This window comes from Pygocentrus nattereri, chromosome 21, assembly GCF_015220715.1.
Source record: "Pygocentrus nattereri isolate fPygNat1 chromosome 21, fPygNat1.pri, whole genome shotgun sequence".
Lineage (NCBI taxonomy): Eukaryota > Metazoa > Chordata > Actinopteri > Characiformes > Serrasalmidae > Pygocentrus > Pygocentrus nattereri.
In genome coordinates, this window is record NC_051231.1 from 33,852,617 (window position 1) to 33,880,048 (window position 27,432).

Here is a 27,432-nt window from a genome sequence, read left to right on the forward strand (position 1 = left end):
AGCGAGCAGCCATAACATTAATTTCCACATTCGCTATTCATTCTTTCAGCTCCACTGACCACGGAGCACAGACTGTAGTCCATCTGTTGCTCTGCATGCTCTGTTTCACTGTTCTTCAACGATCGGGACCCCCATGGACCCCCACAGAGCAGGTACTATTTGGGTGGTGGATCATTCTCAGCACTGCAGTGACACTGAGGAGGTGGTAGTGTGTTGTGCTGATGTGAGTGGATCAGACACAGCAGTGCTGCTGGAGTTTTTAAACACTGTGTCCACTCACTGTCCACTCTATTAGACACTCCTACCTCGTCAGTCCACCTTGTAGATGTAAAGTCAGAGACGACAGCTCATCTGCTGCTGCACGGTCTGTGTTGGTCATCCTCTAGTCCTCCTAGAGGCTAGATGTATTTGGTTCTCAGTCCAACAGCGACACTGAGGTGTTTACAAACTCCTGCTGTGTCTGATCCACTCGCACCAGCACAACACACACTAACACACCACTGCCCCTGACCCTGAAGGCTTGCAGGCTGTTTTATTAAAGCCTCTGATATCACCACTCTTCTTAAAGCACATCAGCTCTCTGACAGCTTCAGGCTGACTGAGAGGATTATGTCTTAAAGGGATCATACAGTGTTTATCTGGAGAAGATGACAGGCGTGTGTGCACGTACACGCGCACACACCTGAACCACACTGACCAGGCTGACCACACTGACCAGGCCGACCAGGCTGAGCCTCTCTGAGTTTAGCCATCGGAGAGCCGAAGCAGGCTTCCAGTCAGCATGGCAGAGTTTGATGTTGTTGTGCTGGGCACTGGACTTAAGGTAAGATTTCTATTAGTACCTCCAGCTTCATATTTTTGTTTTTCCAATTATTTTTCTTCCTTTTTTGCACAATTTAGAAACACCAGATTGTATAAACATTCCGTGATGAACAGGTCAATATAGAAAACGGTCTAGAAATCTCAGAACATTAAATAAAGTACCTACAAAGTTAAGAACCTTTTTTTCTATCCTCTCATGAAAAGTTACTGCTTCAAAATACCATTTCAGACGTATATACATACATATCGCTGCTGTCGGGTCAAAACCTCGTATTTGCGAAAATGGTGACTTTACAGGAGAAAGAAAAACATACTTTATTTTTAATGTAAGTCAATGGAACCAGACATCTTTTCACGTCAATTCGGGACGTTTCTTTTTGTTTGTTTATCATGAAATTTATACACCATGTTAAAGTTTATATACATACATATATAAATAATTTGAAATTGCCGTTTGGCCTTTACATTGTGTATAAATTTCATGATGAATGGACCAAAAGAAATGAGAAAACCAGAAAATTCTGGTTCCACCGACGTATCATTAAAAGTACAGTATGTTTTTTACTTCTCATGTAAAGTTACCATTGTGGAGATACGAGGTTTTGTTCCGACAACAGTGAAATATATAATAAATTCCAAATATATTTCTTTTATGTCTACTTGTGTTGCTCTTATCTCCAAATTGTAACTTTACAGCACAAGCAAAAAACCTACTTTACTTTTAATGTAAGTCAATGGAACCAGACGTCTTTCCAAGTCATTTGGAAGTTTCATTTGGTCCATTCATCATGAAATTTACACAAAATGTAAAGAACAACAGGCACGTTATATACTTAAATATTCACATCTATATATTTTTAAATGATACAGACTCTTATTTTGAAAAATACATGTAATGCATGAAAACAAATTAATCTCACAAATATAATGGAATCATTTTTATGGGTTTTACATTCTGGGTTTTATTATAATGACTAAAGCAAAGCTGAAAGCTTCCCTTCTATTAAATCATTTGATTTATAATTTATTTTACATTTCTCAAGTCTGGTAAAAGTCCTAAAGTGCTAAATTGAGTCTGTCTGGGATTCATCTCCTATAGGCTAAAGCGAGTGTGTCTCCGTGGGGGGGGGGGGTGCTTATTAAAACTGACACAGACTGTAATAAAGCAGTGGAGCTGAGCTGTTATAGACCCCCCGCCGTCTGTAGGGGGATTAACTCTAATCCTCCTCACTCACACTGCAGGTGCAGTGACTGAAGCTGGATGATATATATATATATATATGCATTGATGGAGAATGTGCTGTATATGGTTCTCTATAGCACCTTTATGAAAGTGGTTCTATATAGCCCTATAAACAGTTATTCTGTTGTAACCAGCCTGACATCGTACCAATAGAAGAACCCTTTTTGGTGCTATGTAGAACCACACAACACGTTCTCCGTCAATCTGAAGAACGCTTTCATCTTTCAAAGAACCAATAAAGCATATAAATGGTTCTTTGAGTGTTTGCGGTTCTGAATTCTCCTTTATTAAAGCTCCCTTAAAGGACCATCTTTTTAAAGAGAGTAGCACCAGAAAGGGTTCTTCTGTTATTGTTACAAGCCTGACATCGTTAACAATAGCAGAACCATTTTTGGTGCTATATAGAACCATTTTCAAAATGATATGACACATCCTCTACCAATCTGAAGAACCATTTCACTGTGCAATGAACCGTTGAAGTACATAATGGTTCTGTATAGCACCAAAAAGGGCTCTTCTATTAGTACAATGTCAGGCATGTAACACTGGTAGAACCCTTTTGGTGCTATGTAGAACCATTTTCAAAAAGGTTCTATGAGGAACCATATACAACAGATTCTTCATCAGTCTGAAGAACCATGTCACCATGCAAAGAACCATTTAAGCATGCAGTGGTTCTATATAAAACTCAGCAAACACACAATGTTGTCACGTTGTCAAAAGTACTTTGTACTTTTGTCTGAGCAACGTTATTGCAACATTATCGCAGCGTTATCACAACGTTATCACAACGTTGTCACAAAGTTGTCAGTTAACATTGTCACAACTTTCTGACAAGTTACATTTCAAAGTTGTGATGATGTTGTGGGCACCAATACAGTAGGCTGTCACAATGTTGGCACAATGTTGTCACAATGTTTTCTAAAGATGGTGCTGTTTACTTTGTCTGAGCAACGTTGTCACAGCGTTGTCACAATGTTGTCAGTTAACATTGTCCCAACTTTCTGATGAGTTACATTTCAAAGTTGTGATGACGCTGTGGGCACCAATACAATAGGCTGTCACAACGTTGTCACAACGGAACTGTGTTTGCAGTGACGGTTCTAAATAGAACCATTGCCTTTACTAAAGAACTCTTGAGGAACCATCTTTTGTAAGAGCGTAGTTGACACTTGGAGATGTTATTGCAGGATTAGAGTGTTTAGTGTTGTTTTGGTGTTATATTGTGATTCTGCGCTTGATCTCAGTGTGAAAGTCAAAACCCTTTCACTGTCGGTCTCCACAGGAATGCATCCTCTCCGGCCTGCTTTCCATCTGTGGAAAGAAAGTTCTTCACATTGATCAGAACCCACACTATGGAGGAGAGGGCGCCTCCATATCACCTCTAGAAGAGGTCTGCACACTCACACACATTTGTTTCTGTGAATTGTGGGGACATTACACAGACTTCCATTTCCTATGGACTTACCCAAACTTTAACCAGAACTACTACCAGCCTAACCCTAATGTTAACCCTAACCTTAACCTTATCTTAACCATAAAACTTGCCTTCACCTTAAAATTCAATTTATTTGTTGGGGAGCAGCTTGTGGTCCCCACAAGGAAGAAAGGTCCCCACAGCGTGAGTGTTTAAACATGTTTTGGCCCTCACAATGTGTGTATGTACCAGGTTTGAACATATCTTCATCTTAATATTTAATTTATGTGGTGGAGACCAGCTTGTTGTCCCCACAAGGAAAAAGCTCCATACATGTGTGTACCACTTTTTTGCCACCTTGTGAGGACCAAAACTTGTTTATACACTCACTATGTGGGGACCAGCTTGTAATCTTCACAAGAATGAAAGGTCCCCACCATATGAGTGTATGAACAAGTTTTGGTACTCACAATATGTGTGTACCACATATATGTCACATTGTGGGAACCAAATCTTGCATGTACACCTACGTTGTGGGGAACAGCTTTTGGTCCCCACAAGAAAGAATGGTCCAGAAAACATGAGTGTATAAACATGTTTTAGTTGTCACAATGAATTTGTCTATCAGGTTTATGCTATATTCCGGGGACCATTTTGTTTATACACTCACGTTGAAAGGTCTCTACAACATGAGTGTATAAACTAGCTTTGGTCCCAACAAAGTGGTGTAAACCTGGTACACACACACACACACTCAATAGTGATACTTTGATGAAAAGTCAGATTCTCGTCTTTTTCTAGTCGATCAGCCGAGTCATGTGTGCCTTTAGTTTTAGCGTTGGAGTTCAGTATCTCTAATAGTCTTGATTATGTGGTTTCTGACTCTGTGTGACTCCCTGTTCTCTATAAACATGGACTAAAGTATGGACACAATTGAGGCTTCAGGATGACTGTTATTTGGTGTTTTCAGCCATGTTTTTCTGTTGAACAGCTCTATAAGAGGTTCCAAGTTCCAGGACCTCCTAAAGGAATGGGGCAGGGTAAAGAATGGACCATTGACCTCATCCCTAAATTTCTGTTGTCCAATGGTGAGCAGCCACCATGCTATTACCTACATTTAGAGTCGGTTATTCATTCAGCCTAATGAGAAACTGTAGAACAGACTCGGTTTATATCACAATACCTACATTTAGAGTCGGTTATTCATTCAGCCTAATGAGAAACTGTAGAACAGACTCGGTTTATATCACAATACCTACATTTAGAGCCGGTTATTCATTCAGTCTAATGAGAAACTGTAGAACAGACTCGGTTTATATCACAATACCTACATTTAGAGTCGGTTATTCATTCAGCCTAATGAGAAACTGTAGAACAGACTCGGTTTATATCACAGTACCTACATTTAGAGTCGGTTATTCATTCAGTCTAATGAGAAACTGTAGAACAGACTCGGTTTATATCACAATACCTACATTTAGAGTCGGTTATTCATTCAGCCTAACGAGAAACTGTAGAACGGACTCGGTTTATATCACAATACCTACATTTAGAGTCGGTTATTCATTCAGCCTAATGAGAAACTGTAGAACGGACTCGGTTTATATCACAATACCTACATTTAGAGTCGGTTATTCATTCAGTCTAATGAGAAACTGTAGAACGGACTCGGTTTATATCACAATACCTACATTTAGAGTCGGTTATTCATTCAGTCTAATGAGAAACTGTAGAACAGACTCGGTTTATATCACAATACCTACATTTAGAGCCGGTTATTCATTCAGTCTAATGAGAAACTGTAGAACGGACTCGGTTTATATCACAATACCTACATTTAGAGTCGGTTATTCATTCAGTCTAATGAGAAACTGTAGAACGGACTCGGTTTATATCACAATACCTACATTTAGAGTCGGTTATTCATTCAGTCTAATGAGAAACTGTAGAACGGACTCGGTTTATATCACAATACCTACATTTAGAGTCGGTTATTCATTCAGTCTAATGAGAAACTGTAGAACGGACTCGGTTTATATCACAATACCTACATTTAGAGTCGGTTATTCATTCAGTCTAATGAGAAACTGTAGAACGGACTCGGTTTATATCACAATACCTACATTTAGAGTCGGTTATTCATTCAGCCTAACGAGAAACTGTAGAACGGACTCGGTTTATATCACAATACCTACATTTAGAGCCGGTTATTCATTCAGCCTAATGAGAAACTGTAGAACAGACTCGGTTTATATCACAATACCTACATTTAGAGCAGGTTATTCATTCAGTCTAATGAGAAACTGTAGAACGGACTCGGTTTATATCACAATACCTACATTTAGAGTCGGTTATTCATTCAGTCTAATGAGAAACTGTAGAACGGACTCGGTTTATATCACAATACCTACATTTAGAGTCGGTTATTCATTCAGCCTAACGAGAAACTGTAGAACAGACTCGGTTTATATCACAATACCTACATTTAGAGCCGGTTATTCATTCAGTCTAATGAGAAACTGTAGAACGGACTCGGTTTATATCACAATACCTACATTTAGAGTCGGTTATTCATTCAGCCTAACGAGAAACTGTAGAACGGACTCGGTTTATATCACAATACCTACATTTAGAGTCGGTTATTCATTCAGCCTAACGAGAAACTGTAGAACGGACTCGGTTTATATCACAATACCTACATTTAGAGTCGGTTATTCATTCAGTCTAATGAGAAACTGTAGAACGGACTCGGTTTATATCACAATACCTACATTTAGAGTCGATTATTCATTCAGCCTAATGAGAAACTGTAGAACGGACTCGGTTTATATCACAATACCTACATTTAGAGTCGGTTATTCATTCAGCCTAACGAGAAACTGTAGAACGGACTCGGTTTATATCACAATACCTACATTTAGAGTCGGTTATTCATTCAGCCTAATGAGAAACTGTAGAACAGACTCAGTTTATATCACAATACCTACATTTAAAGTGAGTTAGCTATGAAAGAAGACATTTGTGGGCGGAGCCTGGCTAGGCAGTTTATGGGTATCCTGGTGATTCACTGTGTTTTGTTGTTATATGTTACAGGGCAGCTGGTGAAGATGCTGCTGTACACAGAGGTGACGCGCTACCTGGATTTTAAAGTGGTGGAGGGCAGTTACGTGTACCAAGCTGGAAAAATCCACAAAGTCCCCGTCACTGAGGCAGACACACAGGCTTCAGGTAACATTCACCTGTGGAGTATATTTTTATTGCTTCTTTCTATTGGAAAATAACAAAGAGGCCTAAAATAAACTGCATTAACAGAGCAGGTGTGACCTGACAGCTGTCAAACGGGAATCCCACACACACACACACACACACACACACACACACACTCTTTTAAGCCGCTGCTCCTTCTGGGTCGCGGGGGTGCTGCAGCCTATCCCAGCTGTCGGGAATCCCACAGAGTTTTTCTAAATATCTGCATAAGTTAATCACTGAGATGTGAACAGAGACACTCAGAGGGGATGACTACCAACTCATATAAAAATGACAAAAAAATTGCATAAAAGTAAAAGCAAATAAGTCAGACAGTGACTTTCTCATTTCATCATGTTTTCAATTGCAAATCAATTACTGCCTTTTTAAATAAGCCAAAAAGTCTCGATTATAATTTTCTCATTAGATTTGACAAACAAGAAGGGACAGTAATAAACAGGCAGCTGCCATATTCAGACTGTACTGACGTTCAGTAACCTACACTCTCAAAACTGAAGGTTCTGTGCAGGAACATTTTTCCTTCATCAAGGTACAAACAGTGTAAATGTTCCCTCAAAAGGTTCTACAGTGGTTCTAAGGTCTGATTGTGAACCTTGAATCAGGTCCTCCAGGTGAAAAGTTGGTATTTGTTCCTTTTCATAACCGAATGTTTTAAAACCGAGCAGTAGAGTAAAAGCCTGGAGGCGAGGCGAGGCGGGATGTGTGGAGTCAGTCCAGCTTAGAACAGATCATTTCAGTGGATTATGGTTCCGTTATGTTCCCTGACTAAAGGCACTGAGATGGAGGCTTGAGGGTCCCACCCCAGTTAGAGGGGCATTGACCCAGAGATGGTTTTGTACCTTTATTTCTAAGAATATATTTAAAAAACATGAACTGGCAGTCATGTTGATTTTTTTTGGCATGGTCAGTGCTAGCCTAGGCATCTGCTGCTCTGCTGATTCACAAACAACTAATAAAAGTTCTTGTAAGTAGGCCAAGCATTGTTTGAGTTAGTTGGTGGGTGTGGAGGGTGGTCTTTGGCTAGGTAAATCTGCCCCCGTTGTCCTGTTTTTGCAGATTTGATGGGTATGTTTGATAAGCGCCGTTTCCGGAAACTTTTGCTGTTTGTTCTGAACTTTGACGAGCACGACCCGCGGACCTTCCTGGACATGGACCCCAACAGAACGACCATGAGGGACGTGTTCAGGCACTTTGACCTGGGAACGGATGCAGTGGAGTTTACGGGGCACGCACTGGCCCTGCAGAGCGGTGACGAGTTAGTATACACAGCACAATAAGCCCAGCATATATTACACTCACTGAGCACTGTATGCTAATTCTGGGTAGGGCCTCAAAAACAGCTCTCAAAACATCCTCAGCTCTTCATGCCATGGATTCCCAAGCTGTTGGGAACGTTTCTTTGAGATTCTGGTCCTGCATCATGCAATTCCTGCAGATTTTTTCGAGAATCTCCCGTACTACCCAATCAGTAGTCACCCTTTTTGGATTCAGATCTGGTGATTGGGAAGGCCATAAAAGAACACTGAGCTCATTGTTGTGTTGATGAAACCATTTGAGCTACTTTTGCTTTTAGCCATTAGAAGAAGGTAAATTGTGGCCATGGAGGGATGCACATGGTCAGCAACAATACTCAAATAGGCTGTTCCTTTCAAGAAGTGATTGACTGATATTAAAGGGTCCAAAGTGTGGCAAGAAAACATTCCCCACCTCAGTGCCTCCACCAGCCTGGACTGCTGACACAAGGCAGGTCCATGGATTCATGCTGTTGGCACTAAATTCTGACCCTACCATCTGTGAGCCTCAACAGAATTCAGGATTCATCACACCAGGCTACGTTTTTCCCATCTTCAACTGTCCTGTTTTGGTGAGCCTATTTCCACTGCAGCCTCAGCTTTTTGTTCTTGGCAGACAGAAGTGGAACCCGACATGGTCTTCTGCTGTTGTAGCCAATCCACCTCAGGGTTTGGCATGTTGTGCTTCCTGAGATGCGTTTCTGCTCCGCACAATTGTACAGAGTGGTCATCTGGGTTACTGTAGCCTTTCTTTTAGCCTGAACCAGTCTGGCCATTTTCCGCTGACCTCTTTTACCTTACTTTTAAAAGAAATGGCCCAAAATTATTTTTGGTTTTGGCAAATTCTGATTCTATTGACTTACATTAATAGTATGTTTTTACTTTATGTATACAAATATGTATATATACATAAATACAAATATATATATATTGCTGCTGTCAGAACAAAACTTCGTATCTCTGATTAATATATAACAAATATGTATATATACATATTTGTATTTATATATATATATATATACACTGTATGTATTTATGTATATATATATATATATATATATATATATATATATATATATATATATATTTGTATACATAAAGTAAAAACATACTTTTAATGTAAGTCAATAGAATCAGAATTAGCCATAACCAAAAATAATTTTGGGCCATTTCTTTTGGTCCATTCATCATGAAATTGACATACAATGTAAAGAACAACAGACATTTTCAAATGATGTCAAAAAACTGAAGAATGGAGATACAAGGTTTTTTCCGACAGCAGTGATATGTAGTATACAAGTATGTATATGTACTAAGAGTTTTCTTAGCTGAATCTGCATGACAGTAATCTCTCTATGCTTCTCTGTAGTTATCTGGACCAGCCATGCCTGCAGACCTTAAAGCGGATCAAACTGTACTCGGACTCTTTGGCTCGTTATGACCACAGTCCATACCTCTATCCCCTCTACGGCCTGGGGGAGCTACCACAAGGCTTCGCCAGGTAGTGCATCAATTATTCTTTATTTAAAGGGGCTTCACCAAGGAAATAACCTCACTGATGTAACAGTTTAATATAGTATGGACAAGGACTAAAATTTAAAAACTACAATAACAGACTGTAACAGTCTGTTAGCAACAGAATGTGTAGACAAACTCATACAATAATATGCAGCGCTGGCAAAAGTCATTTAATTTCCAGTCAAAACAGCAATTAAGTTTTCATTTTTCAGGAATTATTTCTGAGGAGAATAGTTATAGATAATCCAGTTGCATGAGGAAAGTCAAAGTAAAACAAGTTTAAAAACTGATTATATTAAACACTCCAGAGAAAATGTGCCTCCTAACAACCACCTGGAAGAGCTGGTCAACCCCAAAACCACCCCCATCAGATAAACATCACCTAAAGCTAGGAGAGGAGAAGATCAAGCTGCTTCAGATCTGAAAACATCCACAGGTGTTTCTGTCCATCCTTCCACTGTGAGAAGACCACTCAGCGCTGTGGGTCTGAAAGGACGTGTAGCTGTTCAAGAAGAACCTCACTGAAAAGGAGACGGACGCATCAAACAAAGAAGCTGGACGATGGACTGACCGCCCCAGAGTCCAGACCTCAGCACCATTGAATGGGTTTGATCATCAACCAGCTTCTCAGACTGAGCTTTGGAGGCGTGTCTGCAGGTTCTCTGAGGAGCTGAAAGTGAGGCTCCTGAGAAGAACGGAAGCTGGAATGAAGGGAGAGGCTCACTGACCCTCACAGTGGAGAGTAGAGTGAGCTGTTGAGGCTCCTGGGTAAATTTCTGTTAAATTGCTGGAAAATATGGAACTTGTTAATGGCTGGTTTGACTGGAAATGAAAGTGGTAAATTATTACAGGTGGGTGTTTTTTTTTTAAATGGTCAGTTCCCAGATCTCCTGTTTCACAGTCAGTGACAGCGTCACTTCAAAGGGTCAGTGGAGGCCATTTAGCTGCGGTGTCGTCTGTGTTTCCGCTGCAGGTTGAGTTCTCAGAATGGAGGTAAATACTTGCAGAACCGAAAGGTGGATGACATCATCATCGAGAGTGGCAGAGTGGTGGGGGTGAAGTCTCATGGAGAGGTGAGGATGGAAAACAACGTTTCACTCACAGCCAAATATTTAACAGTTACAGTCGTGGAAGAGTTGAAGTGACGTGTGATTGGGGTGATGTTCACTGTTGACACTGTTCGATTGTCATTCGTCCTGATTGATTGTGTGCAGGTGTTCCGCTGTAAGCAGCTGCTGTGTGACCCCAGCTACGCCCCAGGCCGGGTCAGGAAAGTGGGGCGGGTCATCAGGGTCATCTGCCTTCTGAACCATCCAATCAGAAACACTCATGATGCCAAATCCTGCCACATCATCATCCCACATACACAGGTCCAGCGGAAATCAGGTACGAGGAGGAATTTCATTCAGGATGGATAACGTCTAAAAAACATTAGATTTACCTCACATTTCGATTTCTTATCCTCATAACTACAAAGCCTACTTTTATAGATACTCGATAATTCATAGTGATGACTGAATAATTCATAGTAGATACTGAATAATTCATAGTAGAAACTGAATAATTAATAACAGATACTGAATAATTCAGAGTAGATGCTGATTAAATCACAGTAGTTACAGAAGAATTTACAGCATGTACTGGATATTTCAAATTGATTACTGAATATGTCAGAGTAGATGCTGAATAATTCATAGTAGAAACAGAATATTTCAAAGTAGATATTGAATAATTCATAGTAGATACTGAATAATTTGTGATAGATACTGAATAATTAATAGCAGATACTGAAAAATTCATAGTGGATACTGAATAATTAAGAGTGGGTACTGAATAATTCATAGTGGATACTGAATAATTAATAGTGGGTACTGAATAATTCATAGTAGAAACTGAATAATTCATAGTAGATACTGAATAATTTGTGGTAGATACTGAATAATTCATAGTGGATACTGAATAATTCATAGTAGAAACTGAATAATTAATAGCAGATAGTGAATAATTCATAGTGGATACTGAATAATTCATAGTGGGTACTGAATAATTCATAGTGGGTACTGAATAATTCATAGTAGATACTGAATAATTCGTAGTGGGTGCTGAATAATACTTATCAGTTGCATTACAAGGCATTCTGTATTGTGGATTATTATGAACACAATGTCATACTGTATTCTTTTTATCCTTCATTTTCCAGACATCTATGTGTGTATGGTCTCCTTTGGTCATAACGTAGCTCCAGAAGGGAAGTACATCGCTGTGGTCAGTACGAATGTGGAGACCAGTAACCCAGAGAAAGAAGTGCAGACGGGCCTGGCTCTGCTGGAGCCCATCATGCAGAAGTACAAATAATAAACTGTTTATACTGTATAAGATGTGATGTATATAATGAATCTAGTGATTAAGGAGATCATGTGACACATTATCAAATGCAGTAACTGTTTCATTAAACATGTGAGCTTGTTCTCTGTGTAGGGTCACAGCACTGTGCAGTCAGGGATTATTATAACTGAAACTGCCTCACTGTTCTGCAGGTTTATCTCCATTACTGACCTGATGGTGCCCACAGATGATGGAAGGCGAAGTCAGGTATTTTTCTGAGTGTCTCTCTAAAACACTGTCCAATATAACGTCTCTGTCGGGCGAAAACCTTGTATCTCCAACAGGAAAAAGTGTTGGTAATGTAAGTTAGTGTGGAAACATGTCATTCCAGATAATTTCGTGATGTTTCTGTTGGTCAATTCTTTGCGTTTTTTGACAGAATGTGAATATCAGTTGGTTACTTTCAAATTCTGTACTATAAATTTGACTTAAAAATGAAAAAATCTCTTTATGTATCTAAAGAATCAACAAAAATGGAGAGGTTTTGTTGTGACAGCGATGATAAACACTTTGTGCATCTTTAAAGCTGCACTGTGTAGGATTTGGGGATTTGGAGACCTCTCTGGTGGAAATGTGTAACTGCACACAGCATACAAAAGGATGTGAGTGAATGATCTACTACTGTCGTCACATCTTCATCACTATGATGTTAATTCTGAGGTCATTTGAGGCCGAAACATCGAGCCGGACCTTCTTTTTGAGTCTAGGCGTGACATTAATACGTAAAGACGTACGACGTGGTGTAAAAAACTTGACGCCTCTGAGTTTTAAGTGATTATTTCAGGCTTTTCAGGGCGACTCGCAGCAGCAGCACCGTATTTTAGCCTGTTTATAATCTCCTCACTCAGTAACACTTTTTTCAGTTTTAACAACAAGAAATCTTACATAGTGCAGCTTAAAAAGAACAATTCTATGAAAAAATCGAATTTGCATAGTTGCGTAGCAGCGTGTAAAGTTTTGCTTTGCCTTCTCTCGGCTTAGATCTTCGTGTCTCGTTCGTACGACGCCACCACGCACTCCGAGACGGAGTGTGAGGACATTAAGGATCTGTTTCGTCACATGACGGGGGCAGAGTTCAGCTTTGAGGATTTCCAGAGAGACAGCGAGGCCGATGATTAAACGCGTTCACAAACAGCAACATCGTCCAAAGGCAACCGATTCACCTTATTTTACACACTGGCCATTTTCCTTATTACGCAATGGAGAGTAACAGGAATCGGGTAATTCATTAATTAAATAATTACTAACTCAGCAGCCTTGAGAAAACAGCAAAGAAATGGAGGCATGTCCTGAATTTTAAAAGCACTAAAAATGGGGACAGGGTTCAGCAAAGATACCTTAAAGGACACAAAAAGGTTGCAGCTGCTGGGTGTTGGCTAGAAGCTAGGAAGCAATTCCCACTTCCAAGTCCATTTGAGTGGGCTAGAAGTTAAGACCCTGCTAAATTTCCCACCTCCGACTTGACTAGGAATTCCTACTCAGAAAGTCGGGATTATGATATAGATTAATCCAGTATAATTTTATTCACCAGCTTTATGTTACCTCATCTAAATTGCGTAGATTTAACCCCAACATTTCACCCCTCCGTTTTAGATGTGGCTCTGCTGAGGGAGCAGTATTGCACCCAGACATGTCCTAAAGTGATTGATTTCTGGCAAAAAGTCTGCAATACAATATCAGAGATTAATGAAAAGGCCTTTCCAGTAGACCCAGGAAATTGTCTTCTGGGAAACTTTACTAATGCAGATTTCAGAAATCAACAGCTCATAGAAATGACGCTACTCACTATCTGATTCAGTCAGCTCAAATTCCTTTTGGGATGTGGCTTTCTGAAATCAAGAGTTGTATACCCTTAGAAAAAATAACCTATCAATGAAATAATAAAAGTAAAGTATTTTATAAGACCTGGCAACCATTTATTGATTACATTAAGGACATTCCACTGGACCAGACAGAATGTACACAGGCATAAATAAATATAATTGAAACTCTCGTATCTCCTTTCCTTTTTTCCCCCCGTATAAATGTACGACAGTGTATGTTCTCATTTGCTTTTGTTATTTGTGTTGTGTTTATAACCTTTAAAATCTAAATAAAATATCCCCAAAAACCAGAAAGTCAGGATTGTGTTCTCTTGGCATGTTCCACCAAATCACCAGATCCACAGCTGCTCACACCGTCAACAGTAGTGAAGAGCCGGTTCTCTACTTGTAAATGGGATTTGCTTCATGCGGACGCAGTAGCTGGCTGGACTATAACTGACCAGAAAGTTTTGAGACGCTAAAGATCATGAACGTTGCAGCCATAGATACACAAACCTAGATGCCGGGTTGGATCCAGCCAGGCAGGTCAATGGCGGGTCAGCATCTCTGCTGGACTGCATTCAGTGGCATTACAGAGCAGCAGTTTAAGAGAGATACTGTCAAAATGACACTGTTTCAGGAATATCGCTCTGAGAAAGTGGGATAGGGTTATATAACGGAGGGAACGCAGTGATCCAGGCTCATGTCTATGTGGTGTTTGGTGAAGCTCAGAGAACCTGATGATGTGGTTGTCTCCTCTGGTTTTATATGAAGCTTATTTCATTGAATGGTCTATTCAGAGGGTCTTAACGATGTAGTAGTTATTTATTGACAGTGATGGTTAAAGCTTTGTAGCTGGGTAAGTTACAGCGTTCCTTAATCCATGTAGATGTTCATAGTAGATCAACATCAGCACCTTCTTACACTGAGCTGAAGTCAGATTCTAATTCGCCAGCTTCCTCCTCGAGATTTCCTGTTCCACCTTAAATTGTGCAGCTTCAGGCACCAGAAACTGCTGTATCATTTAAGGTGGAACAGGAAAACTGGAACAGGAAGCTGGCGAATAGGAAGCCAGTATTCGCTCCGTCCTTCTTCCTGTGTTTGGGGGTTTATTTTATCGGTTGAGGAATGAGGAAGTCGTGGCTGATTTAATCCTGAGACTCATCTCAGAGGACAAAACCAACACGGTTCTAAGCTCCAAGACTCACTTTAAACAGAAGCTAAGAGCCAGTGTGTTAGCCATCAGCTAAACATGGTGCACTCAGACTGTAGTTCTACCAAGTTAGCTAGCATTAATGCTATTAGGTCAGAGGAGACATGACCAGTACATTATGTTAGAAATACACTATATTCCCAAGTATTCACACGCGTATGAACTTGAGTGAATCCCATTCTTAACCCTAGTTTTAGAATGGTCACATTCTTAACCCTAACCCTAACCCTGAGGGGTCGAAGGTCACGGGCAGTGTTTCCTGCCTGGCCGCTTACCTGCAGAGATTTCTCCAGATTCTCTGGATCTTTTGATGATATTATGGACTGTAGATGATGAAATCCCTAAATTCCCTGCAGTTGCACGTTGAGAAACGTTGATCTTAAACTGTTGGACTATTTGCTCACGCAGTTGTTCACTAAGTGGTGAACCTCGCCCGTCCCTGCTTGTGAACGACTGAGCCTTTCAGGGATGCTCCCTTTATACCCAATCATGACACTCACCTGTTTCCAATTAACCTGTTCACCTGTGGAATGTTCCATACAGGTGTTTTTGAGCATTCCTCAACTTTCCCAGTCTTTTGTTGCCCCTGTCCCAACTTCTTTGGAACATGTTGCAGGCATCAAATTCAAAATGAGTGAATATTTGCAAAAAACAATAAAGTTTATCTGTTTGAAAATTAAATATCTCGTCTTTGTAGTGTGTTCAACTGAATACAGGATGAAAAGGATTTGCAAATCATCGTATTCTGTTATTATTTATGTTTTACACAACGTCCCAACTTCATTGGGATTGGGGTTGTACTTTTGGCAGTATAGTGTATATGTCATAATTTTGTAGCAGGTGGTACAAAGTCAATAGGAAACTATGAATATTGCTACATGCAAACTAACACTGCTGCACAGTGACCTGACATTGTTAGGCTGACCACCCCATGATAATTCTACTGTAGTAGTTTTGATGCTTTGGCAGTTTTAGGCCACGATTTGAGCAGCTGGTGTTGGTATATAACAGAGCTGAAGTTAAATAGTAGACAACTACTAGGAAGCAGAGGATCCAGTAAATAGGAAATGGGGGGATATGAACAGGACAAAAGGTACTGACTTTGGAACGTTTTGCTTTGAATTACTCGGTTCCCGCGTGTGTAAGTAAAACAGCCGATGTATAAATACCATGCAAACAGCAGGGATGGACAAACTGCTAATGGAGATTCACCTTCCTGTGGAGCAAAGTTGCAACCCTAATCTAACACACCTGATCCAGTTAGTCACGCTGTTCAGGAGCATCTGAGTTGTTAGATTAGTGTTGAATCTGCAGGTGGATGTCCATCTTCAGGGCTTAACATCTCCACAACATCGTTACCCTGACTGGCTCAACAAAATCTGCAATAAGCAACAAGATAGACACCAACAAACTAAACTCTCTGAACTTGCTTGTTGAACCTGTTCAGTTGCTTGTTGACACAAATAGCTAATCAGCCAATCACATGGCAGCAACTCACTGCATTTAGGCCTGTAGAGGTGGTCAAGACGACTTGCTGAAGTGCAGACCGAGCATCAGAACGGGGAAGAAAGGGGATTTAAGGGGCTTTGAACGTGGCGTGGTTGTTGGTGCCAGACGGGCTGGTCTGAGTATTTCAGAAACTGCTGATCTGCTGGGATTTTCACGCACAACCATCTCTAGGGTTTACAGAGAACGGTCCGAAAAAGAGGAAATATCCAGTGAGCGGTCAGTTGTGTGGACGAAAATGCCTTGTTGATGTGAGAGGTCAGAGGAGAATGGGCAGACTGGTTCCAGATGATAGAAAGACAACAGGAACTCAAATAACCAACCAGAATCTCTGAGGAACGTTTCCAACACCTTGTTGAAAGTCTGGCACGAAGAATTAAGACAGTTCTGAAGCGAGAAGGGGGTCCAGCCTTTTACTAGCAACTAAACTAGTACCTAATAAAGTGGCCAGTGAGTGTATAACAGCACTTTATAGCAAAAAAAATCAGATTTACACAGTTGACCAAAATATGGCGCTCAGCCAAGACATTTGGTTCACTTATTTAGTTTTAGCCTTGTTGCTAACTTTCCACCAGTGAGTCATACGGAGTCAGAAACCACATAATCAAGTCTATAAGAGATGCTGAACACCTCCACACAGTTTGAGGTGAGTGTGTGGTGATGGAGACATGCAGTTATAGCACCAGGCTAATTGGTGCACTAAGCTTCCATTTCTTGTTAGCGACATTAGCCTTGTAGCTCCAGTGCTAAAACCAAAGAAGCAAACTTTACAATATGTAGTTTGTAATAATAATAATAATAATAATAATAATAATAATAATCTTACAACTATACTGCACTAAATCCAAATAAACCGGCCTAATTATGCTCATGTATGTAATATATAGTCAGGCACTGTTCTTTAGTATCCATAATATGCTCAGGAAAGTGTACCCCGAGACGGTTCTGGGCCGATTCTGGCTTTTACACGCGAGTGTTGGTTGACTACTGGGCAGATGTTAGGTATGCAGGCCAGAACGGGCCAGATGGTGTGCAGCTGAGTACAGTTTTGCCTTGTGTCTACATTTGTGGGCCAATTCTTGCCCGACTATTGTGGACCAACTATGTAGCTGGGCCAGATTCGGGCCACATCCATCAGTTCTACTCATTTTACAGTGTGTGGCCCAGTTCTGGACTGAGGAACCAGCTTTATACTGGGTCAAAACAAAGCCAATGAATATGACAAATTTTGCTGACTGGGTATAGTGACGCAACTTATCACAATAATGCTGAAATATCGTCAGACCCTTACACGTTTTGTGACTGTGTACATTTATTTAACTATTGCTGCATTAATACTGTGAACTAAATGACTGTAATAAAGACTCTCGTGTGCTGCTCTTGTTCTGCCTCATCTAGGAAACTGAAGAATAGACAGGATTTGCGGTATTTATAATGATTCAGTGATTCACTCTGTAGGGATTATGGGCCCCCGGATAAGCCCTGGGAAGGACGGAGAATGGGAATACCACTGCCGTGTATACAGAGCGAGTGAGACAGAGAGAGAAAGAGAGAGGAATGGAGTCGAGTGACTGGCCAGCAAAGAAAGAGATTAATAAGGCTTACTGACAGTGAATGCAGGGCAGCGGCCTCCACCTTGACTTGGGATTATGCACAACACTTTTCTATACAACAGGGCGTCTCCAGCGTCTTGAACGCTGAGTCGGCGTCTCTGCCACAGTTTTAGAATGGTTTAAATCATATTTAGGTAATAGGCAGTTTATGGTTTCAGCGGGAAATCATTCATCAAAAAGAAGCATTTCTTGTGGAGTCCCTCAAGGTTCAGTCTTAGGGCCTTTGCTTTTCTCTTTGTACATGCTACCTCTGGGCATCATTAGGAAACATGATATGCTGTATGTCTTGTATTTTATCAATTGTCTGTAAAGCACTTTTTGCCACTGGCATGAAAAGTGCTATATAAATACAAATTATTATTATTGTTATTATTATTATTATTATTATTATCATCATCCTTATTATTATGTATTCTGTATATATGAACTACTCCACTGTATTAGTTGAAACTGTGCTCCCAAAATAATAAAAAAATAAAGTATTCAGGTCGAAGATATTTACATAGATTACTTTCTGATCTATTTAAAGTCTGGGCATTAATAGAGACAGTACAAAGCTAAATACATATGAAATCATCATTTATAGGGTACTTTCTTTCGGAGGTGTCTGTCCTAAACCGTAACCCCTACATTTACACCTTTTTTTGGTATTTTTTTAAGATCTTTTTTATTTTACAGTTGAAAGCTTTTGATTTATCATGAGTTCAATTTTTAAACTATTTAAACTATTTAAATAAAATTATTTAAAAACTGCTGTCCAACGTTTTACTGTCACTACTGAAACAGAGTTTTCGTCTGGAGTCTTATTTTGGCCACGCCCCTGCATTTTAGAGCAGGAAGTGAGGCTGCATCCCTGTCCCTCTTGGCCACACGGTGAGCAGTTCGATCCCGTTGTTTGGAGGTAAATGTGTCCCAAAGTTTTGAGCTCAAAACGAGCTGAAATGGTCACCAGTGAAACAGTCACTACTGACACATTGGTAGCGCTGCGGTTGTCTCGGGAGCGACTGAATCGTTCCATCATTCATTTTAATAAAATAAACATAATTAAGGTATGGGGTGTCCAAGATCAGTTCAAAGTCCCAAATGTGAGTGAAAGGGATCTTATACTTCATGGCTCTGCTCAGAGGGTCGAGAAAATAGAGTCTCGCCACACAACTATTAAAAAAAAGACACTTTATATTACATAACAACCGTTAGACGGAGAAACTTACACTCACAGGTGTCCACAGGAAGCTGCTGCCGTTCTTCACTATGTACAGGACTATAATACAATGTCCAGTAAGTGCTTGACGGTCACTCATAAGTGATTAAACAGGGATTTTGTGATGTGTGAAGATCCACACAGTGATTCACAGTCTCTGAGTGAGAAAACCACACACACACACACACACACACACACACACACACACACACACACGAGTCTCTGTAGCCCAGCAGATGCGTGTATCCGATGTCACTCAGTGAGCGCTGACGATGGAGGCGGGATTAAACCGGCTGCCGTGATTCGCCTCTCGCTGGACAGGAAGTTAAATGTGGCGCATGCATTTGGCTGCAGAAGAAAAAAAGAAGGAGATATTCTGAAGGTGAATTTACTCAGAAAGGTGTTCAGGGCGGTTTGGTGTGTAACGCTCTGTTCTAGATAAGCGTACCAAGTCAGAACCGTTCACAGTGGTGGTGATGGGAACCAGACGTCTCCCTCTAAAAGCTCCTCACAGAAAGTTCCTACATGAACTGGTTCTGAATTCACTGCCTGATGACTGAGATGCTGTTTCATGAGAGTTTAGAGAACTTCAACTCCATTCATGGTGGAGGGAGACATGCAGGGCGCTGTGTGGCAAAATAGTCCCCAAAGAAAACTCATTATTCCAGATTTTCCACTGTTTTCCATCATCAACATTCCATATAAGCTCAGAAGACTCGTGTAGGTTCTCTGGTGGTTCTGGATGGTAAATAAAGAGTCTATACCTGTGTTGTAGTCATGGCGACGCCTGGTTCCCATCACCAGCACTGTAAAGATACCACTGGGTGCTTTCACATCTACCTCGTTTGGTCTAGACCTTCAGACTTTTCAGTTTGGTTGAAACCAAAATAGCAGATGTGAAAGGTGCCTCGGACCACGTTCTGGACCAAAGGACCAAAAAGGTGGTCTCTAAACCATGCTATAAGCTTCCTTTACATTAGCCTCAGAGATGCAGCGCTAAAACTGAAGACACCAAACTTTTTTTCCTGAGCAGCATTTTTACAGTAAGGGAATCTATTCCTTTAAATTAAAAAATAAAAGTAATTAAAAGACCAATGTAATGGAAGCACTTTGTATGCTTAACATATTATTTGTCTGAATGAATTTGCGTGTGTAAAAGTTTTTTGCCCAGTGAGCAGAATCCTCACCGTGTCCTGAACCTCCACGGCGATGCCTTTCGTCCGGAGGAAGGCGAGAACGTTGGGGTCTAGACGCTCCGTACGGGCTCCGGTGCCCAACACCAGCACCTCTACACAAACACAGAGAACAGTTATCCTCCTAGAGAACACAGGACCTTTCAAACGAGGTCCCCGAGACCTACAGCCTGGTCAGGCTGTCATTCAGGGACATTTTCAGGACTTTGTCATGGGAACCTGAACCTGACCAACATGCATCTCAGACCTCCTGAAGTGGTTTGAGTGATGAGATTTAAGTCCGTTTTAAATGGGTGTTTTTACATCGGCAGAGATTTTATGTGGATTTTCTCAAGGCGCATGAAGTGCCCAGGTGTAAACAGGGTCTTTTGAAAGGTTTCCTTTTTTTCGTTGATCTTCTGGAATCTTTGAAAGGATCTGAATGGTCAGTTATTGTTCAGTTAAGCTTATTTTTATTGTTTGGTCCTTTTTCTTACATTTCTTAAAAACTCGTATAACTGACAAAACAATCAGTAGATTACTGGACTTAACGTAATCCATAGTGGGGGGCCTAATCTAGCCTACATCAGCATGTGTGAGGTCTTACCTATACGAGGCTCCAGCAGGTAGAACAGAGACAAACTCTCCACTGTGATGTCTTTATAGCTGCCCACCTGCGACAGAAATATCAATCAGATTATCATCTGGTCATGTGACTGGTCACAGTGATGCTTTATTGCACTTTAAAAAGCAGATAAATTCAAACCAGGCCAAGTCCTGATGGAGCCGGATTAGTCTTATCTGGGAGGTGCTGTAATCTGAGTGATTATCAATTTTAATCTAGTATGAATCTGCAGTGTCTGTAGTTTTTACACGTCCGGTAAGTAATAATTCCAGAGTGAATTACCTTCTATAACCCATCGAATTCTGAGCTCCCTCAGTGAAAGTAGTCCTGTTTGGATCCACATCACAATGTGATTAGACCTTATTCAGGCTGCCTGCCCAAATCTGATTTTTGGCTTTCTGTAAAAAACACATGAAATCTGTTTTTATACAAGTCCAAATGACATTTGGAGCCGGTTTGAAATGCGAGTCCAGTCAGATTTGTACAGATGCGTCTCGGTCTGGACGCTCTGGACGCTCTGGACGCTCTAATCGGATTTCAAAGCGCCTTTCTTGTCACTTGCAACACGACAAACAGCCACGACGTCAAACCCAGAGTGATGGGATTCAGTTAGAGCACCAAAGACTAGTAAAACTAATCCAGCTCCAATAGGGCTCAAATTCCTACTTATGGACTGTGAACTACATAGTAATTTAGTGTTTATTCTTTTTCATTCCAAAAAAAGAGACAATTTGGGCTATATGGGCCCTTTAATGGACAAATCTGATTAATGTTCTGATCCATCTGACATTCTGGCATCCAGTATGAGCAGAGAGTGTGTAGCTGTGAATCAGCAACAGGTCTGTCCTCACGTTCCACTGCAGGATAGCCGGCGGCACCACGGCGCACGGTCCGATCACTCTGTTCCCGTCGATGTTGAACCCTCTCGAGCTGTAGCTGACGATGGTGGGTCCACTGTCCGGTTCCTTCTGCATCACCGTCACCGTCGTCCTCTGGTACATCTCATCGTCTGTCGGACCCAGTCTGTGGCCGCGAGTTAAGAAGGGACTGGAGGGACCAAAATCATGAGAGAACTTGGCGTCTTTCATGGAAACCACTCTTATTGATCATAGCTAGGCTTCTGGATCCAGCCTACCAGAGCAAAGTGGGTGGGCCTTTTGCTGTTGACACACCCACACTCAAATGACTGGGTTTATGTTTTAGAGTGCGGCACAGCAGGTGCTGAAAAATTAAGATTAAGAGACCCTTTTTAATCCCACAACGGGGAAATTTCACCTCCGCATTTAACCCATCTGTGAAGTGAGACACCACATACACACTAGTGAGCACACACACACTAGAGGGCAGTGAGCACACTTGCCCGGAGCAGTGTGCAGCCCTACCCACAGCGCCCGGGAAGCAGTTGGGGGTTAGGTGTCTTGCTCAAGGTCACCTCATTCATGGACTGTCGGCCCTGGGGATCGAACCGGCGACATTCCGGTCACGAGGCTGGATCCCTGACCTCCAGCCCACGATTGCCCCACTTCTATTAGGAACCTTTAATTTATCTGATCCATCATAAAACATCAAAAATCACATCACACATTATGTCTCAATGTGTTTTTCTCAGCATACTGTCAACATGGTCAGGACTTACAAGTGAATTCCTCCAATTTGTCAGATTTTCTGCATAATTAACTGGTTCAGATGTAAACAGATGTAAACAGAACGGTTCTGAGCGGTTTGGTGTGAAACGCTCGGTTCTAGATAAACTCACCGAGTCAGAACTGTTCCCAGTGGTGGTGATGGGAACCAGACGTCCCTCTAAAAGCTCCTCACAGAAAGTTCCTACATGAACTGGTTCTGAATTCACTGCCTGATGACTGAGACGCTGTTTTATGAGAGTTTAGAGAACTTCAACTCCATTCATGGTGGAGGGAGACATGCAGGGCGCTGTGCGGCAAAATAGTCCCCAAAGAAAACTCAGTATTCCAGATTTTCCACTGTTTTCCATCATCAACATTCCATATAAGCTCAGAAGACTCGTGTAGGTTCTCTGGTGGTTCTGGATGGTAAATAAAGTGTCTATATCTGTGTTGTAGTCATGGCGACGCCTGGTTCCCATCACCACCACTGTAAAGACGTCTGAACCGTTTCACCCCGAACCCTCTGGATCTCTCTGTGACCCGAGTTAGAGGGAATTACCGGCATGTCTCACTGTGAACTGAGCAGGTCAGCCCTGAGTAACTGGACCTGAGGCCACTGTTGGCTCTGCTGTGTCTGTTCAAACCTGTCAAACCTCAGAAAATGTAAATATCGTGAGACTTTGTGTGTAAAACGTGCTGAAGTGTCGTGGTTTGGTGCTCTGGCCTCTCCTTCTGACCAGAGGTCATCACGCTGTGCGCGGCAGCTTTACCCAAACACCAGGACCGTCCCGCCCAGCGCGCAGCGATTAGGGATTACAGTACCTTGAGAGCCCTGGACGGGTTCTTGGTCCAAACCGAAGACCAGAGACGGACCCCCGGAGGAACAACCTACTCCAAGCCGGCGCTGCCATTCCTGAAACCACGCGCTAAGCCGGCTGGGCACACGCGGCGTTAGCCTCAGTTTGAGGACGGACACTTATCACGCTGCACACACTTCCGCTGTAAACATCCGGCGGCAGCACATTTTCTAATATTTTGAATCGATTTTAAACATTGGCCTTTTAAACGAGACTGGAAATATATATTAGGCTTTCTTATAAACCCGTAAAGACACCAGAAATCAGTCCAGCCCCTGTAGAAATAACGTTACGCTACATGTTAAGTCGCTACATCGTTAGCCAAGCTGGCTGTGGTCAACAAACCGCGTATAAAATGCTAATAAACACAGAAACATTAACTAAACGTTAATAACACGTTATTTGGGCGTTAACTTCACACGCTGCTCCGAAATAAACGCCATTTCGACCACACGCCGCAAAATAAAGGCATTTCGCTGACGCTCAAATGTTCCGGCGATCGATTCATCTCGTCTGGACGCGAAAGGGGGTGTGATTGCGTCTGATTCGTTTAGGTGAGCCGATACTTTTGAGCAATGAATCGAACATTCGACTCGACGTTTAATTCATTCATTCGTTTTATTGCGTGGCGTCCGCCGCGGTTAGTAAATACATGCGCTGTTATCGTCGCCGCAAGTAATGGTTATTAAAATGAGTCCAGTCTGGCTTTATGGCTTTTTCAACCATCCGAGTAGCTGAACTGTTGGTTGGAGGTTGAACAGGCGGACGCGGCGGGACTTTATAAACTCTTTTAAGCGATTTTAGCTCAAATCACGTACAGCAGGATTCGGCTCCGCGAGTCAGTCTCACATCCGTTCAAGTCGTTAGTTGGCTCAGTGAACAAAGTCGCTGCTTCTGGTCATGAAAGGAGCCGCGAAACACAGGAGAGCGGAATTTAGAGGTAAAGTTTGAGCTAAGTCACAGGTCCTGTGTGGCATTTGGCTGCTGTGACTTTATTAGAGACTACCATGGCTGTAAACTTCGTGTCGATGCCGCAGGACAGTAGATTCGTGGCTATGAGTGCTGCAATGTGTCGTTTGTTTAATGATTTTATCTAGGAGAATAATAAAAGTTGACCGTGTTCAACGCACAGAAATGTCAAAAGATGATTTTATGATTTATGATTTTGGTTTGACTGTGACGGCAATATCATCCATTAAATGCTGTAAAACAGTTCGTCTCTGTGAATCGGTTCGACCGGCTTATTGAAAAGTTTTGATTCAAACGAACCGACTCCGGGACTCGAACAGCGCTGCTGTGTTTACGGGCTTTCGAGAAGTTGCTCTCCGTCCAGCGTTTCCTGCGGGCTCGGGCGGTTCGGCCGTGAGATGCGGGCCGGTTGCGGCTTTAGCTGAGCTGCAGAGTGACGGAGAAAGCCGAGCGCGAGTGCGCGGTTAGTGAAGGGAATGAACATTAGCAGAGAGCAGTGACAGAGTGATAGAGAGTCGTGTGGAGTGCTATAGAGAGTGCTATAGAGAGTGCTAGGGCTGGCCCGGGTGAAGCAGAGCCATGTACCGCTCCCTGTACGCCTTTAAGTCCTCAGAGCCGAACTCTCTGCGCTTCTCGGCCGGGGAGAGCTTCCTGATCCTGGAGCGCAGCAACCAGCACTGGTGGCTCGGGTCCCGCTGCTGCTCCGGGGAGACCGGCTACATCCCCGCCTCCTACATCGAGAAGATCCAGGTACGAGTATCACTCCGCTGTCTGTCTGTCTACCTACCTCTCTCCACCTCCATCCAGCAATTCATCCATCTGTCTTTATCTTTCTTTCATGTTCTCTCTCTCTCTCTCTCTCTCTCTCTCTCTCTCTCTCTCTGTCTGTCTGTCTGTCTGTCTGTCTGTCTGTCTGTCTGTCTGTCTGTCTCTCTCTGTCTGTCTCTCTCTGTCTCTCTCTCCCCATCTGTCTCTGTCTCTCTCTCTCCCCATCCGTCTCTGCCTGTCTCTCTCTGTCTCTCTCTCCGTTTGTCTCTCTCTGTCTGTCTCTCTCTGTCTGTCTCTCTCTCCGTCTGTCTCTCTCTCTCTGTTAAAGGAGTAGATGATTAAAGGTAAAAAATGAAAGTGTGAATTATTGAATTAGGTTGGCGCTCCAATAGGGGCCATCTGGCCTCTGTTTTTCTGAGGGGGCGGGGCCAGAGCGAATTAACCAATCAGAGGGCAGAGCTCCGTTGGGCTGTAAGAGATGAAGCTGGAGCGGATTCAGGGATGATGCAGTGACTCTGGCTGAGTTTCTCTGTATTTAAGCACTTTGAGATTCTGATGGTCCCAGCAGACTGGGCCTCGTTCACCAGCCGTACTAACCGCTTACATGTCTTTCACAGAGATTCTGATGGTCCCAGCAGACTGGGCCTCGTTCACCAGCCGCTCTAACCACTTACATGGCTTTCACCGAGATTCTGATGGACCCAGCAGACTGGGCCTCGTTCACCAGCCGTACTAACCGCTTACATGGCTTTCACCGAGATTCTGACGGTCCCAGCAGACTGGGCCTCGTTCACCAGCCGCTCTAACCGCTTACATGGCTTTCACCGAGATTCTGACGGACCCAGCAGACTGGGCCTCGTTCACCAGCCGCTCTAACCACTTACATGGCTTTCACCGAGATTCTGATGGACCCAGCAGACTGGGCCTCGTTCACCAGCCGCTCTAACCACTTACATGGCTTTCACCGAGATTCTGACGGTCCCAGCAGACTGGGCCTCGTTCACCAGCCGCTCTAACCACTTACATGGCTTTCACCGAGATTCTGATGGACCCAGCAGACTGGGCCTCGTTCACCAGCCGTACTAACCGCTTACATGTCTTTCACCGAGATTCTGATGGTCCCAGCAGACTGGGCCTCGTTCACCAGCCGTACTAACCGCTTACATGGCTTTCACCGAGATTCTGATGGACCCAGCAGACTGGGCCTCGTTCACCAGCCGTACTAACCGCTTACATGGCTTTCACCGAGATTCTGATGGTCCCAGCAGACTGGGCCTCGTTCACCAGCCGCTCTAACCGCTTACATGTCTTTCACCGAGATTCTGATGGTCCCAGCAGACTGGGCCTCGTTCACCAGCCGTACTAACCGCTTACATGTCTTTCACCAAGATTCTGACGGTCCCAGCAGACTGGGCCTCGTTCACCAGCCGCTCTAACCGCTTACATGTCTTTCACCGAGATTCTGATGGTCCCAGCAGACTGGGCCTCGTTCAGCAGCCGCTCTTACCACTTACATGGCTTTCACCGAGATTCTGATGGTCCCAGCAGACTGGGCCTCGTTCACCAGCCGCTCTAACCGCTTACATGTCTTTCACCGAGATTCTGATGGTCCCAGCAGACTGGGCCTCGTTCACCAGCCGTACTAACCGCTTACATGGCTTTCACCGAGATTCTGATGGTCCCAGCAGACTGGGCCTCGTTCACCAGCCGCTCTAACCGCTTACATGGCTTTCACCGAGATTCTGATGGACCCAGCAGACTGGGCCTCGTTCACCAGCCGCTCTAACCACTTACATGGCTTTCACCGAGATTCTGACGTTCACCAGTGTTCTCTGGGGGGTTGTTCTTGGGTGAGAACAGAATCGACACACACTCCAGAGAACAACGGTGAGAACAGTTCTGCGCTTTAAGAACGCAACATGAATCTGACTAAGACTTTTTATTAGGACCTTCTCAAGAACACACTTAGGAAGCTGGCCTGACGTTCTGCTGCACCAAAACACAGATTTACATTTAGAACCATTTGTCACTGTGTTTGTGAACACACACACACACTAGGGGGCAGTGAGCACACTTGCCCAGAGCAGTGGGCAGCCCTATCCACAGCACCTGGGAAGGTTAGGTGCCTTGCTAAAGG

At 42.7% G+C, this 27,432-nt stretch overlaps 3 protein-coding genes across 6 annotated transcripts in view; 2 read left to right on the top strand and 1 right to left on the bottom strand.

Annotated features, from left to right (window-relative positions):
- The first annotated feature begins 69 nt into the window (after positions 1-69).
- Positions 70-14,061, top strand: zgc:112334 (uncharacterized protein LOC619199 homolog). Its single transcript, XM_017725070.2, has 12 exons — positions 70-152; positions 621-823; positions 3,351-3,458; positions 4,474-4,570; positions 6,576-6,710; positions 7,806-8,004; positions 9,411-9,542; positions 10,533-10,632; positions 10,774-10,945; positions 11,760-11,904; positions 12,097-12,151; positions 12,926-14,061. The coding sequence occupies exons 2-12, from the start codon at positions 782-784 to the stop codon at positions 13,061-13,063; spliced, it is 1,323 nt and encodes a 440-aa protein (XP_017580559.1). The 5' UTR covers positions 70-152; positions 621-781; the 3' UTR covers positions 13,064-14,061.
- ndufaf3 (NADH:ubiquinone oxidoreductase complex assembly factor) lies at positions 6,848-25,361 on the bottom strand. 4 transcript variants are annotated; one of them, XR_005129290.1, is made up of 6 exons: positions 23,524-24,193; positions 21,928-22,123; positions 21,059-21,125; positions 20,467-20,567; positions 19,451-19,627; positions 6,848-6,864 (listed from the first exon to the last, which is right to left on the bottom strand). XR_005129290.1 is itself a non-coding variant. In XM_037532398.1 (5 exons), the coding sequence occupies exons 1-5, from the start codon at positions 25,344-25,346 to the stop codon at positions 19,532-19,534; spliced, it is 492 nt and encodes a 163-aa protein (XP_037388295.1). In that variant the 5' UTR covers positions 25,347-25,361; the 3' UTR covers positions 19,237-19,531. The 4 variants fall into 4 exon arrangements, 3 of the variants coding, with proteins under 3 accessions (XP_037388295.1, XP_017580560.1, XP_037388294.1); XM_037532398.1 differs by lacking the exons at positions 6,848-6,864; positions 23,524-24,193 and adding an exon at positions 25,315-25,361 and having other exon boundaries at positions 19,237-19,627; XM_017725071.2 differs by lacking the exon at positions 6,848-6,864 and having other exon boundaries at positions 19,237-19,627.
- LOC108444090 (NCK-interacting protein with SH3 domain) overlaps positions 24,815-27,432 on the top strand; it is a 31,748-nt gene continuing 29,130 nt past the window's right edge. The window contains exon 1 of the mRNA XM_037532395.1: positions 24,815-25,277. Coding sequence (XP_037388292.1) covers positions 25,107-25,277 — 171 coding nt within the window. The 5' untranslated portion in view covers positions 24,815-25,106. The remainder of the gene's footprint in view (positions 25,278-27,432) is intronic.